A 16,521-nucleotide genomic window follows, 5' to 3' on the forward strand; every position below is an offset into this window, starting at 1 on the left:
AGGATGACCTTATCACGATAACCCATGATTATAAACCATTATAAACACAGAATCAACAAAAACATCTGCGACACGCACCTGGTTACATTTCACAAATAAATCTGATCGAGGGTGGGGAAATCTGAAATATCTGAAAGGCAAGACAATTTTATGAGTCATGAAATTCTGCTACAGCAACATGCACAGAATGACCTCTGTATAAAAAAAAAGTATCACCACGGTCCACCACTACTCACATGTTTCCCCGCAGAAGAACATTATTATTATTATTATTTTATTTATTTTACTAGGGTGTTTCCCACAGACCTATGGTCTTCTTACGGGAGCCCCTAGAAAGGTTAAGCATGAACGAACAAATGGGCGATATTCTGTACAAGAGCGAACAGTGGAAGGCAGCATATTCCACCGATCAGAACCTATGTAGCCAAGACGAGAAAAACCAGCTTTAGCGTGGGCATGCATTATGCTAGTGCCATTTTCTGCAAGAAAAGGCTTGCACATCAATGCGTATAATACGGTATTGATACGATGTGAAGGCCATCATTTACATATTGATATACAAGTTGTAGGGCATTCCATTGATATGATTGGTGACAGAAAAAACAAAAGAAATTATAGCAATAAAAACTGCTTTATGGCAGTTTTCTAAAAAAAGTTATTGTGTTCTAGTCCATGGACCCCGTCTAAAAAGTAAGAATTAACGAAATGTGATAGCTGAAAATTAAAATTTCACACAAAACCTCACAATAATCACACACAGAATGAAAAGCTACATGAAGAAGACCTTTTAAGGTGGCACTCTGCCTTCAGAGGGTCAAAAAATGAATTTTTGAAATAGGTGTCGATTATGGTCTCAAACGTTTGCCATAGGACCCAGCCGACAGCTGAGAAAATTTGAGCTAATTCCATGCACGCACTCCAGAGATACAGGCGCTCAAAGAGGTAGTGCACAACGAAACTCAATTGCAAATTCAAATATAAATTGCAGTATTTCATCAAAAACGTATAATATTCATAACTTCGTCCAGGTTTAGAGCACCGTTCTCAAATTTCACAGGATTTGTCCCATGGGGTTTCTGGTTAGTTTGGAGATATCTGCGCATGGCACGGACCACTCATGCAGCAGTACATCCATACGCGCATCTGACAAAATTCAAATCGAAATATTTCGTTCTGATTTGTTCGATGTTGAGGTTATTTGTGGTGTTGCGATGGGAAGGAAACAGTGTAGCGGCCGTCCTGGACGTCCAAAGAAACGGATATTTCATGGCAGGAAGCCCCGCGAGCCTGAGCCAGAGAAATGCCCTCATCCTGCGCCTGAGTTGGCAGCCGACAATCCCATAGAGAATGTATTCCCAGATTTATTTGAAAATTCGTCAGACAGTTCAAATTCCGGGTCAGACCATCACAGCACAGACGACAGCGAGTCCGCCGAAGAGAGCAGCGAATCTGAGCCAGGATCCGACACTGACAGCCAGGATGATGAAGCAGCGACCACCGGATATCGGCTGATCGACTTGGAGTGTCTTCAGAGCCTGCTGCAAAAAGGTGTCTCTTGTAATGCCTGTCATAGCAATGTCACCCTCAAGGAGACCAAGAGAGAAGGCCTGGCTTCCACTTTGAGTGTTGTCTGTGACAGATGTGACGCAGAGGAGACGGAGACCATGTCCAAAAAGTTCAATCGTGTTTTGGAGGTCAACAGAAGATTTGTTTTGGGCATGCGCTTGATTGGAAAGGGCCATCAAGCCATGGTGAAATTTAGTGCGGCCCTCAACATGTCTAAGCCCATGTCCCTGTCTTCCTACCATGGCCATACCAAGTCTTTGGCTTTGTCTGCTGACACTGTGGCGGAGAGGAGCATGGACATCGCTGCTGCTGAGATTCGCAATCCCCCTGACGTCACTTGTGAGACAGCCGTGACATACGATGGCTCATGGATGCGCCGTGGACATGCTTCACTGTATGGAACCTTCACTGCCATATCGTGGGAGAATGGCAAGGTCATTGATTACTCGGTGCTGTCGCGCTTCTGCCACAAGTGCAACCACCTCAAAACCCTGCTTTCACAGCAGAAGCTTACTCAGGGTGAATACACGGAGCAAGCTGCAGCCCATACCTGCGCGAGAAACACCACAAGTTCTGCCCCAGCCATGGAGAGTGAAGCAGCCAAGCAAATATGGGCACGATCTGAAGAGAAGAGGAAGCTGCGGTATACGGTATTCATTGGCGACGGCGACACCAAGAGCCATAAATCTGTCTGTGCTTCTGAACCATACGGCCCGGATGTCCCGATTGTCAAGGAGGAATGCGTGGGGCACGTGCAGAAACGAGTTGGATCGAATTTGTTGAAGCTGAAGAAGGAATACAGTGGCAAGAAGCTGGAGGATGGTCGAGCTCTCAGTGGCCGGGGCCGACTAACCGACAAAACTATTGAGAAGCTGCAGGCCTACTTTGGTTTGGCAATCCGCAATAACAGCAACAACCTCCAAGGAATGGCCCGCGCCATCTGGGCATCTCTACTGCATTGCTGCTCATTGCCCGATGCGGAAAGACACCGCTATTGCCCTGTCGGTTCGACCAGCTGGTGCAAGTGGCAACGTTGGAAAGCGGGTGGGCCTCCCTATGAACACCAGGATGGCCTTCCAGATGCGATCCTGAAAGTAGTCAAGCCTGTGTACCTTCGGCTGGCGGACAGGAGCCTTTTGGAACGATGCTTGCGTGGGGCGACACAGAACCGCAACGAGTGCTTTAATGGCTTGGTGTGGCAGATGTGCCCCAAGACCGGCTTCTGTTCTGCCAGGATCGTGCAAATGGCTATTGCCCTTGCTGCTGCATGGTTCAATGACGGCCCAGCGTCCATCTCAGCGTTGCTGACGGAAATGGGACTCCCCGTTGGCAGTTGCACGGCGTCAGCACTGGGTCAACTCCAGCTTGACAGACAGAAGCATGCAGCAAGGAAGAGGTCTGCAGAGGTCAAGAGGAGGAGGAAGAGGCGAAGAAGAGTTCGCAAAGGTATCCAGGAAGAGGAAGTAGCTCAAGAAGGTGTCTCATACGAAGCTGGTGGCTTCTAGGTATGTGCTGTGACACGGGATCTTGTTGCTGCGGACCCAATGTGAAGTCCCTTTTTTGACCATTTTTCCATGACTGTGCTGGCTCTTAACCAGGCTGTGGCCTCTCCTGTAGCTGGTACACCCATAAAAGTATATATTTTCTGTTTCTGTATGGTGTAGGCTAGACATTGAACCAAAGCTTACCTGCCTAGCAGGTCACATAACCATTATTGGTGTTCTGAAATATTGACGAATGTTTACGCGAAATCAGTATTTTCGCTGTAACGAAGCTATCTGAGTGGGAGATTTGCATATTTTGCTAATCTTTGGTTCAATGTCTTCATTTATGTTTCTATTAGCCTGCCAAGTAGACATTTTGGTCATCTTATACATCAGTTTTTCAGCACTCTGGTTAAGAGTGAAGTATACGGGCATTTTTGAATTTTCAAGCTATGCTGCCATTGTTCATGCCGAAGGGTGTGCACATGGACCAGATATCCATAGAGAACTTGTGTAGAAAATTTGAAGTAATTATCTCTACCCAATCCAAAATTACGGATGTCAACGTGCCGTACGCCCACGAAGGCAGAGTGCCACCTTTTAACCTCGTGATCCTCTTTCCTATGCATGCATGTTGCCAATTGTTGTTGCACTACGAGTTTAGTGTTGAAAGCAGCATTTCAAGTGTTGTGATTATTGTGAGGTTTTGTGTGAAATTTGAATTTTCAGCTATCACATTTCGTTAATTCTTACTTTTTAGACGGGGTCCATGGACTAGAACACAATAACTTTTTTTAGAAAACTGCCATAAAGCAGTTTTTATTGCTATAATGTATGAATGAGCATGCAAGAGAATGTACAAGTGTGCGTTGTACTGAATAGGGTACATTTTTTGAATGAGTATAGTCAAATATACGGTTAAAAAAGAGTCCGCAGGATTGCCGTGGCTTATAGGTTATAACCGGTTAACCGACCGTTAGCTTAGCAGTTAACCGTCAGGGGTAAAACCGTGACCGTTTGAGCCCTATTAATAAAAACCGAGGTCACCCGAGGTTTTTATAATTAGTTTTTATTGGTCATAAACCCAAGGCCGGAGCATTTATTGTATTTAGAATCAACCAGTAAAAACTCCTACTCAATCTCCAACAACAAAATTAGTGGACAGCTGTTATTTGTGTTGCTATGACAACTCGTGTGCTGGACGAGTATATGTTGTCATTGGTTCAATTTATTTTACTCTTGATAGGCTATCAGATCATTTTCCTTATTCGGTCTATTTATAACCAGTATCTATAATGAGAGTGTGCTCTGTCTCCATGGTTACCGGTGTTCATTTCATAACTATAGCCACTTCTCCTTGTTAGACTTTATCTGGAAGGCCCATTCTTGCATATTCCAACAGCAGCCAAGGGCAAGGGATCCATAGGAGCTAGCTCTCTTGGTTATGCGGACTGGGTCCGGTCCTAAAAAGCTGTTTTTTATGAACTGTTTTTATGAACTGTTTTTATTGGATAGGATATGATTATACGAGGTTTTTGTCAATGGCCATATGGGCTTATGGGAGATTCACTTGGAGTTTTACGAGTAGATCTACGAGTTGATTCTAGGGTGCGTTCTTATATTCTCTAGCTTCTAGAAGAAGAAGAAAAGTGAAGTCGAAGAAACTGGGATTTCTCAAGAACGGGTCTCGAAGAATTCGGAGATATTTTGCACATGTCAAGCAAAATGAAGCGTCAAAGGGGCCGCGATCTTGAGTGATGAATGTATGTGCGTATGCGAAAAGGGAAATGCGTACACTCATGATGAACACGTGGCCTTTAGTCGTAGTTCGCATGCGCTGATCCCAAAATGCGGGAATCTCCAAGTTTCAACCACCTCTGAAGCTTGGACTTGGAGAACTTGGAGAGCCTCCTAAAAGTCGGAGAGGATATAAGAACAGCTCTCGAACTTTTCGGAGAGTCTCCAACTAACTTTACCGAGAGGATTTAAGAACGCACCCTTAATACCGAGAAGTGATTGTACGAAAAATAATGCCTTTCGGAGTGGAAAAATGGGACGCGATCATGCACATGTGCACAATCGAGTAAATAGCCTGACCATGACTTCGCAGCGCGTGCTCGAGTCGAGACAAGATTTGAGGAAAAAGCTCAGCCACTACTGGCACTAGTGGACTTGCGGATTTGTTTTGACATTAGCGGTTTTTGGATAGCTCGGTTTTCCTGCCGACGTGTCGTGGAGATGAAGACGCGGGAGAGTAATCCGTCACCCACGTTCCACGTCACCCACGTTCCTGACGATATAATCAAGCGTCCGGCTGACATAACATAGTGGAAGCTTTCCTCAGGACTGGCATTATGGAGCAATAGTGGCATAAAACTAGCATTGTGTGTTTGTGACTCCGATTTTTTCAGCATTTTCTGTGCCATGTAAATTAGGCATTGGCGGATAATGCTCGAAAAGGTGGCAGATTCTGCTCGAAAAGCAGTGGCAGAACCATACCTTATGGCGGGCAATTCCTCGAATTCTGCTCCATTTCTTTATCCACATACCAAACAATCAAACATGCATGAAACTTACCAGAAAAAGTACCGAATTCTGCCAATTTTTCTGCCGGCATTATCCGCATATGCCTAGCCATGTTAGTAATTGTTACCCATGTACGAAAAACTACACAAAGTGCATATAAGCCTCCTGGCTGTCCAAACCAAGTGGTTTTTACATGCTTGCTGCTGGTGACTTGCTGGCATGGAGCAACAGCAGCATTTATAGCTAGTAAGTTACTATTTATAGAATTATCCACCCAGGCCTGCCTGCCAGACGGACCGGCCACGTTTAGTAAAAAAATAGGCGGTGCATGTATGTAGAATGCGTAAACCATCTTGGTTACATGTACTCAGTACTTGATCACGAGTCAGCGCACTCTTTCCCCGGCCGTGTAGACCTACAGGCTTACACGGAGGCCGTGGACCATGATAGACGAACAGTCAGTTCAACGCGAGCTAAATGCCCTCGTAATCTGAGCCGATATAAACCGCTAAACTGTCGGGATAAGCATCGATATGTGCCCGTGCGCAGTTATCATGTTGATTGCAATATTATTGGTGGTGTCTGTTGAATCGAGTTGCGAAAGCGAAAGACGAAACCCCCGCAGGCGCCAGTGCAGCAGCAGCAAGCCCATCGGACATCAACCATGCCATGGTCAGCTGCATGCGCCTCGACTCGTACAGACAATCATCGACCATCATGTCAAAACGAAAAGCAAATGCATAGAATCTACTCACAGTGTACGTAGACTTGTACTTTAGTTGTACTTGTAGTACTTTACTGAAGCGTGGTGACTGGTACCATGGACATGGTGCAGATGCTACAGACTCAGTACAACAAGAGATGATCGTCAGTGATTATGATTGTCATGTCGACAAAGCCCATTACTACTAGGCATTTTAGTGAGGTTTTGCATTCCGAATTTCGGTACAGCGTTCTTCGGTCATTTGTCGAACATCAAAATGTCGAATTTTCGCACCAACGTTTGTTTTGCAAGTCGAAAATGATGTGTTTTCATTTCGTGAGCCCCAGCATCAGCAACGTCCTGTCCCGTGCGCCTTTTCTTGCTGATTCCAACGAACTTTGATCGCCCAAAGAGTCGAGGGCCAAACCTGCCTCCTCAGTCGCCTCAGAAAAACCAACTCCATAGCCAAGTCAAATTTTATGCGCGTCGCCATAGTCTTTTCAGCCACACAGATGACGGTGAGGACACTCCAGGCGAAAGAGAGTCGACAGGCAGTGGAGAGGAGCAATCAGAGGTAGCTGACGATGCTATGTCGCCAAAGACGCCTGCCAAGCGATGCCGAGATAAGAAACCTCTTTGAATAAATCACGCGCTAGCGCTCTTCTACAAGAAAATGCATCCGAAAAATATTTTCGGCAAAGTGAGCTTTTTCCGAACAAACACTCCGAATCTTCGTGTGCATTTTCGACCTCGCTCCCGCGTGCCGAATCTTTTTGCCGAATTTCGGAATGCAAAACCTCACTATTATTACGGTATACTACTACAGTACTAGTCTTCCCGCCCTAGCGCCTGCCCTTGGGCTTGGCTCACCAAGTACATGTACCAGCGAAGTGCGAACGAAACTGTTACTGTATAATTATTACTTTCGCTACCAGTACCAGTACTGCAGTAGGTAGACTGTACCAGGATATAGGACGGGGACGGAGAGTGGGAATACCCCTTATGGCCCTATGCCTATGGTCATGATCTGTGTGAGTGAACATGGTGAAAGGAGCAAGAAGTTTCGATCCCCCTGGCCCTTTCGGCGCGGCGGGAATCGCTGTCTCAGTGTCTGTCAACTCTTACTGCATCACATGTAGTAGGAATACCATGCTGCGATGCAGGCCAATGCGCTAGCCTCACTACGAGTACCAGTAGACCTACGGCTACGACTCAGTACAGTCTGTAGTCTGGATGGACAAGGCCGTGCCGCGATCCGGCCTTTTGCAAGTCGGTAGCGGTATGGCGCCCACGGCGTAGAGTCTACGCGCGGCGAGATTTCTGACCATCCTCCATTCATTGTTCCTATCTTGCCTTGGATCTGGCCGAAGGCATATACCAGTTTGCTCATTGTGAATGCATGTGCAGTTGACCAATCTTTGTGCTGAAGTAATAGTTCTTTCGTCCCTTCACGATCTCTTTGCCATCGTCGTTGATCAAGTAAGGTTTTCCGTTTGGTTCCGAGTTGTTCACACGGTGCACAAACTCGAAGCTCGGTGCTATCACCTGGCGTAGACTCTACGGCCTGTGCTCCCTGCATGCTGGCGATTTAGTCCGGCCGGCGGAAACATTCCCATACGGGCCATAGGATATTGGGTAAGTCACGAAAATGGGAGTTAACGTGGCCTCGATGCTTATCCAGGCGGTATCCTTGGTGTTTGCGTGGAAGACTGCATTGGCCGTGTTCAGTGGTGTTACCTTGCTATGCCTTCTTCCACTGGGAGCATTCTGTTGCTAGTGTTGTACTACAGTAACTAATACTTACACTTCTAATACGTTGGTTTTATTGCGTTAAAAAAAACATAACAGCTTCATTCGATCGTGTGCTCAGTAGAATCTTCATGGGGCAACCACTTGTTTTCGTATTGGTTCTACTGTTGAATCAACATTATTTTGTGAATGTCGACAGTCGACTAGTCCTGGTATAGCTTGTGCATGCTAGATGTTAGCTAAAGCAAGGGTTACGTTCTCTTGCATGCTGTGAGTGTGAGTCATCGCTTCGGAGCAATATTCCTCTTTTTTTATGTACAGTCTTGGTAAGTACCGCGAATCCGTTTCGGCATGGCAGTTCTTTCCGCAAAGAAGTACAATTATGTTCCATGTGTACTGACGCAGTAGTCCGATTTGCGTGAACGTACTACCAAGCGACCAAGCTGCAGCGCAAGTTTGCATTTGCTGTAGCACTCGACCAAAACACTTGGCTTTCCCTCAGCCAGGGTCGTGGAAGGATTTCACCCATTCATGATTGAAGTAACTTAGTTTCGAAACCTGGTGAGCCCTGACTCGAGTGAGAGCCCTCACGCGATCACGGCTCACAATCCATCGAAACCCGAAAGCCAGCTCCCAAACAGAGGTACCGACTACCGGTGCTAGCTGGAGATCTACAACAGACTGTCATGTCAGTTACTACTGCGAGTACCGGTGCGAGTCATCGTCGTAACTGTCCGGGCTTGTGGTCCTAAATGTATCACCAAACTGACCAGGTTCTACAGTTGTGTAGATCTCCTTGTTACCGGTATGACCCGTATCCGTATCTTGCGGACCACAGAGTTTGTCTGTACTTGTGGCGGTCTTGTGCATCTTGGTCCGGACCGTCGAAGCTGTAGGAAGAAATCGATCTGTGCGACCCAAACTGCCAAAGTAAAGTACTAGTAGTAGTACTGTAATATTAGCTGACCGTCGGTTCGTTCGATACTGATCGCACAACGATCGTACGAGGGAGAGCATTTCTTTCATACTGCAGGATCATACTTGTACAACAAAATGTAGAAGCGCAACAGTCAGGCACTGATGAGAGAGAGAGCTACTGCACTGAAGAAGCTCGGCTCTCCACACCACACCGCGGCTGATCTCGGATCCTGTAACGCTCACCGTACATGATACCGCCACGTGGGGGTTCAAAAATGAAACTCTGGCACGCCGGATTACCGCGTTGACCATGTGGCAAAAGAAGTTCGACTTCGTGTCAGTTCGTGAACGAGGAAACAAATCAAAGTGCTGTCGTGCTTGTAGGCTGAGTGAGGGTAGATAATCTAAAAACAACAAGTCATGATTGTAGTTTCGTGGCAGACGGAATCACGTCCAACAGCAAGTAACGTCGGGTTCCAGTTTTCGCTCTCTGCTTGAGCACAACTTCGAAGTAAGAAGGTGGGTAGCCGTGTATGAACATGATTGTAGAACTATTCAGTTCAAGTGTGAGCAGCGCCAGGCCAGTTCAGCCAGCGGAAATCGCCCCTGTTATTATGATTATCTGACTGGTTTGGGAATACAGTCATGCTGTTGGGACTCCCCTACTGGGCCCTAGTCAAATAATAAATACTACTATGCATATCAGTATTGAAGCCTCCCATAAAAATATTTTTAATACCGATTTTTCAAAGTGAAATTTGTTATCTGGTAATTCATCCCCCCTCCCCGAAATGGACATGGTATAATAACATGTCTTTTTTTCCTTGTATGCTGACCTGTATTGTCGATATTTGTTCACATTTTGACGAACCTCGACAGTCTCGGAACGGGTGAGCTTTTCGGGAAGGGGGGGGGGGGGGGGGGGTCTCTTGTACGATTTAAACGATGCACAGCGCCACATCAGTTGCGATGTGCAACATCGATCGGCGCGTGTCTTAAAGCACAGCCCGTCAACGGCTGAAGGTCAGTAATTTCCTATTTTTCGGGGCTTTGCGCTTCCAGTTTTCTGCGCAAATGACATGGAATAATGCTTGCACTACTTGAAGTTCGCCATGAAGATCAAGAACGTGATCAAGGACTTTCTGCCTTTCCAGTAGCAGAGACAGAAAGTAACACACAGGTCGACATAAACACACGCACATAATTCATGTAGAAATGAAAACGTGAAACAGCCAAATTCAACTCATCCATCGCTTCCCCACAGTTCATACAACAATGTACTCATTATTAATTTTATTTATGGATGCCCCTTATCTAGTGAAGTACAGCCTGCACGGCCTCTGTTCTAACATTGACCTAAAACTTCACCCTAAACTGTAGCTAAGGGCCGGGTTTAGGGCCCGGCGTAATATGCCCGAAACTTCGCCGAAAATGCTTTTGGGAAATTCTCGTAAACCTTGCCGAAAATGCTCGGAAAATGCTCACTTTTTTGTAATCCTTAGCACACGCTGTCAAAAGCAGGGAGTCAGAAAATACTGGTATTTTACGACTCCCTGGTCAAAACCATATTTTCAATTCATAAACTACTCAACAAGAAGCTAAGCCACGGAATGCGGAAGTGACGTTCTTGTTTGGGAAGTTTTTCTTCTCTTATTTTTGATACACAACGGCCAAGTGCTCCGTTTCCCCCAAAATGCTGCATCACGGGCCCAAAGTGCTGGGTTCGCGGATTGTACCGAAAATGCTCAAAAAATGCCGGCGTATTACGCGGGGGCCTAGCCGGGTTCCACTGCGGCTTCGCTGCTCGTCTTTTGCGGCTTGAAACGTCATCATTACCATAGTGACCGCGGCTTGAACTGGAGCAGCGAGGCCGCGGCTCACCGCTAGCTTTCGCTACGATTCTTGATCAAAAACTGCGAGCCGCGATCGCGGCTCGACCTGTTTCCCGTACTTTGCATTGTTTTGTACGCGAGAATTTTAAAATTCAAATTTTAATGCGTTGCGCAGGCCAGATGACGAGGATTTTTTGATTTCGCGCGGGTAGGCAGGTGAACGTCATAAAAAAAAGTGGAGCACAACCGCGGTACCGCGAATGGCGAGTGTCAGTGGAACCGCGCTGCTCCGCTGCATGCAGCCAAGTGCTGCGGTGCAGCAGAGTCACGAAGCCGCAGTGGAACCCGGCCCTAAGGGGCTAATGAAGGAGTCCACACATTTTAGACGTGATCTGACAAGGCATATTACGAAATTTCATGGCAACAGTCCATGGTAACCATGGAAACGGAGTATGGAATGTTGCATTCCACTGCCATGGAACGCTAAGAAAGATATTATGTCCTTACCACGATCGATGTGCCATGGTCAAAATTCACTTTGGACAGAGTTGCTAGCGCTCCGACAGGAGTATGTGCGGCCATTTTGACGATTGATAAAATTGAATGTGTGCAATGACATAATCTTGAATTTTGCGCCATTACTTTGCCCTACAAAGACCTCATCTCAACAATTGTTTCAAAAAAATTCTCAACCAAAATCACCTGGGTCCTACCGGTAGGACCCAAGAAATCGCGCATGCAAGCTATTATTAAGCTAGCACTTGCACTTCCTGCAGACTGATTGTCACCTGACTAACTCACGCGCCATCTAAAGCACATGAGAAGCACGTGTCGTTGACCCCTTCACTCGGCAAACCTACAAAATCCTACCACCCGAAGTGCCATGATATTGCGCCATAAGACTAATTCAACAGCAATGGTATTAAAAACAAAAAGAGTAGGTAAATTATCATGTCCCCTCCCGACGGGAACTCACGACGGCCGCTAACACCCGGAAAACCCTAGCGGCAGATGCTGCACCCAGTAACAGTGAAATTTAAAAAAATTCAACACGAGAACAAACACATGATCCTAAGGTCACATTCAGTCATTGCCACCTATATCTCACAGCTATTTTTCACACGTCGCGCAAGCACACTGTAAAGGGCGTGCCAGTGAGGGAAGCTAGGAAGTGCGAGAATATCTTTCTGAACCGAAGAATGTCTCTGTGGTAGAATTTATTGCAGCGATGTGCTTTTCTGCTGAATTTGTCTTATGGCGCGAGATAATGCTGTTTTTTGGCAGTAGGATTCTGTTATGAAATTGCTACATTTGGTCTGTATGGAATCATTGTTTTATTCGTACCTGTGCAGTGCTTTGGGAATGGGTGTGTAGCCCTAAAATGCTTTCTATGTGTAGTTTCATTTCGAGTATCTCCCATTGCTCAGTATCGCTGCCTAGTCCGGCGTGAAAAATTCAGAACATAATAATATAGTCCTTAGTCTGCCAAGGTTGATGAGCTTCATCTGAGAGCACTCAAAGACAATGCTTGCAGGGCTGTTGATTGGCTGTCCTTATGGCTATAAGCAAGAGTCCATAAACAAGAGTATGCAACTGTGATCTCTTTTCTATGGGCCAAATGCGCGGCGCGCTGCCTTCATTGCATCATTCAGCTGCAGTCCGAGGCTCCGCGAACTGCGGAAAATCAAACACCACACTTTCCCTCTGGTTTGAAATGAACTTTCATACGGAACTGGAGCCAAAATTTAGAGATCGCGTACGTACTGGAACGAATCGAGCAAAAACAGATGGGCTCGTACGAGAAATTGTGAGTTTGAATGCATGCTTTCAGTGCGTGATGAAGGCAAGTTACGTAATGATGGCAGCGCGCCGCGCACTGACCCATAACCACAGTTGCATACTCTTGTTTATGCACTCTTGTTATAAGCACATGACTAGCCACAGCATAACATCGTGACGACACGACCGACGTTATTATCTGTACTTGCTTGGTTGAGCAGCATCAAAGGAAGTGAACGGGTCAGCTGCACAGTTTTTGAATTGGGTCCGCAGCTGGAGACCAGCTTGGCACAATTAAGAAAGTAAGAAATGCATTTTATGCTGTTTGGTTTGGTTGTGTTGTGTATGTGCAGGTTGCAGCAAGTATTAGTTCTGCTCCCACGGTGTATGACGGTTCAGAGTGCAGCACATCACTAATATGGATGTGGACAGTCCTGGCGCTGATGACGCATCACGGGCTGTTCGACCAAATAATGATCCCAATGCAGCTGCTCAGCAGCAGCAGCAGCAACCCATCACTGATGATTCGTCCACCATATGTGTAGTTGAACCATCGTCAACCCAACCAGTAAGTAGTCGTGTGCGCACACTATTGCTTCCTTGTATGTTTTGTACTGGTGACAACGCCAGATCCAGGTTGTCAAACACATGCCGAAGCAACCAACCGGAGCGACCACTTGCTGGTCACTCCGGGACAAAATAAACGAGCAAGCTCCATTCGGTTCAGCAATCTCCACAACGAACGACTTCGGGTTGCATTCCGCATGTATTTACTCCGGTACACGCACGTGCAGCATGTGGCGCATTGTACTTGAAGTACAAGGGACATGATCATGTGAGAGTACATTTTGTCGCCGGAGAGGTGCAACACCACTCTCGCTAAATCTTGTCGCAACAGCGGATCCGCCACTGCATGTGGGACCGGGCCCTAATAAGTGCAACGCGCTGGAAGGAGTTCTACAAGTCTGTGTTCTTGTTTGAATGAGCATTTTTTAAAACTTTCTATAACAGTGGTTATCTGAAAAAGTAAAGCACCGCGCTCAAGACCCCTGAGGAAGGGGAAGCTACAGTCCATTCAGAAAAAGATGGACTTCTAGCTTTTGGCCATAAATGGGTCAAACTTTGAGTTTTTTTAGAAATTTTTTCTGCCATCCCCTATGGAATCCTCTTCCAATTATGTTTCTGAAGTTTTTTGTCCAAAAAGCAAGCCATAGCAAGAATAGGATTTCGGCCAGGTTTTACCCCAAAAGCACTGAATCGGGAAAACCATCAAAATCCAGGCCGTTTGACCCCGCCTGCAACAGTGCATTGTGCGGTTCGAACCCCAGTTCAGGTACCTTTTTGGACCCTTTTTTCAAATTTCAAAGTTCGCATCACTGCACTGTGTACGATGAAATCACGAAAAATCGCCAAATACGGGAGCTCGCCAGAGCCAGGGCCCATCTTTCTATGAATAAACTGTAAGTGAAGACGAGCCTCCCAAATTGGGTGGTCTGTTGCTTTGCGTCATCGAGTTGTAGTAAGGGGGGGGGGGGGTACTGCTTTGTTCACAGAGGCTGGCCAGGACTGCAGTACACCATAGTTGATAGTTAGGGAGGGAGGAGAGAGGGGGGGGGGGGCAAAATGGGTCTCTGCGATAATGTACACGAGTGGCGGTTTTGCTAGACTGCATAGACCAGCGCAATGGTGGAAGCTCTTGTAACGAATTCACAACTCAAATAAAGAATTATCGATCGTGCCTGGTAGAAATTATTTGTTTGAGTAGGTAGAAGGGCCTTTGTAGCAATAGTGAATTTCCTGGAGTTCTTGAGGCCAGACAAGTACATGTACTCCTCGAAGCTGAGGACCAGGTGTGTTGGCATCGACATAGCAACTATCGTTGGAGACAACTTAGACCAGAGCTGTAACAGCCTGCCGAAAAAAGCCTAGAGAGGTGACAAGGAGCAGAGGTTTATATTGACATCGAAGATGGTGATTTTCAACATGCCACTACTGCTACAACAGATTTCAACGCAGGGACACATGCTGATCTTCCAGATATCGGTTTTAGTTGTGGATGTCTGACCTTCAATGTGAATAGGAAGAGTTTGTGCTCAATGGGCGGTCGTTATGCGCACCTTATTTGTTGTCAACACTGCTGTAAGCATGGCATGTCACTATCTAAATATTTGTGTAGAAGCGGGCAAGCGGCCCAGCGGACTCACACGAACACCAGACCCGTGCAAACCTGGCATGCGTCTGTGTACTCGAGCATACTCAAGTACTTTTGCTGTTTTTTTTCACGCGCACAAAGCACAAACGTGGACACATGGCTCACGCACAAGTGCAAAAAGATTATACTCGCGCTTTGGTCACACGAGTATATCCCTATGGATGCAGCACGATGCACGTGAGGTTGCACGTCATGTGAATCGCCTATAATGAAGTGACAGTTTTTGCGTGCTGGAGGAAGCATTTCATTTTGTTGGTTGTATGTAAGGCTCAGCAGAAGGAATTTATTGGACTCCACGGCAGGTGTATTCGTAGAATAATAGTGGTAAAGCACACCTGGCTAAACATGCTTTCCAACACACACTCTCTCTAAACTGCAAAGTAACTGGGCATTCTTCATCTGCATTCAATAACTATTTTCAAAACGAAACTCCTTCAAACCCACCCACCCCCAAACGAAAACTTTTCGTTTTGAAAATACTATTGGTCACCTTGGACCCTTGGCCCCTTAGTCTTGCAACTAAGAGAGAATAATGTGTACTTGGTCCGACTTCTTAAAATGTGCGCTTCGCTTCAAAACTCAAGCATTTGTACAAATGAGCACCAGAACTAAAAAATCAACCAAGAGACGGTAGATAGATGACTACTGTATCATCTCTTGTCCTGACCTTCTAGTTTTCATCGCTGCTGGTGTCTCTGGGCGCATTTGCAAGTGTGTCACCCTTCAAAACATCGACAGTTTTTTGTCTCCTTCAAGCTACACTGCGCTTCCTTGATGTTTTCGATCAATAGGCCCGATTTTGACGATCGCCTTCGCCTCTTCCTCGTGCAATGCAACTGCCAGAATGGTAGCTGTAGGTGTTTTCACCCGACGTTCCCACGATACCTTCAAAGGAGGCGAGCAGGTAGACCACCACGCACTAAAAATCACGGTGTCCACATACTGACAGTCTGTGTCATACAGTCTGACCGTGCGTGCTCATCCCTGTTGTACGAATCGATGGACCACTACCGTTAATAGTACACTGTCACGGGAGACGAGATGGAGCTTTCGCATAGGCTTGATGTAACGATGACGCCTCGCGGCTCTGAGACCTCCGCACCATCCACCCACCGTATCCGCAGAATAATGCACTCTTTGTTCGTTTCAGTTTTCCAGCCAGTTTCTCGCGTGAGAGGCGACTCCAGGGGTGGTTGTATATTTCGATCAGCTTCTCAGCGATCTCTTCTGCGATCATGATTCGTCGGCCGCCACATCGTGGACGACTGCGAGAGACATCAGTAAACTGGACGACGTGATGCTTGTGTTGCAGCATGAGTTTCTGGATGATGCATTTGCTGAAATTCCGCCCAGGAAGCAGCGACTGCAGCGATTTCGATCCACCAGGAGGGAATCAAGAACGATCGCCCAGGAGTTTCTGGTACTCCGTGACAATTCTCCATCGCATTGGGGTCTTGATACCAGCACCGGGCCTTCTCAGTGTTGCGCGTGAAGCAACAGGAGTCCTCTGACGACAAAATTTGAACGCGAAATGCAGGAGTCGCCTAGGAGTTTGAGGCGCTGCCTCCTTTGGAGTTCGAGCCATTCCTTCCTCAATATCACAAATCGACAACTGAAGGACACTGTTAGGTAGCTGGGAAGTTCATTCTGTCCTGAGATTATTTGAATTTGTTTGGTAGGCTTCGGAAACGAAGCGCACATTTTAATAAGTCGGACCAAGTATGTGTGACCGGGGGCATGTGTGTATTTACG

The 16,521-nt window shown here is 46.5% G+C and overlaps 1 protein-coding gene across 1 annotated transcript in view; it reads left to right on the forward strand.

Annotated features, from left to right (window-relative positions):
- The first annotated feature begins 7,698 nt into the window (after positions 1 to 7,698).
- LOC135814371 (uncharacterized) overlaps positions 7,699 to 16,521 on the forward strand; it is a 36,007-nt gene continuing 27,184 nt past the window's right edge. The window contains exons 1-2 of the mRNA XM_065327481.1: positions 7,699 to 7,914; positions 12,911 to 13,125. Coding sequence (XP_065183553.1) covers positions 12,976 to 13,125 — 150 coding nt within the window. The 5' untranslated portion in view covers positions 7,699 to 7,914; positions 12,911 to 12,975. The remainder of the gene's footprint in view (positions 7,915 to 12,910; positions 13,126 to 16,521) is intronic.

This window comes from Sycon ciliatum, chromosome 4 (genome assembly GCF_964019385.1).
Source record: "Sycon ciliatum chromosome 4, ocSycCili1.1, whole genome shotgun sequence".
NCBI lineage: Eukaryota > Metazoa > Porifera > Calcarea > Leucosolenida > Sycettidae > Sycon > Sycon ciliatum.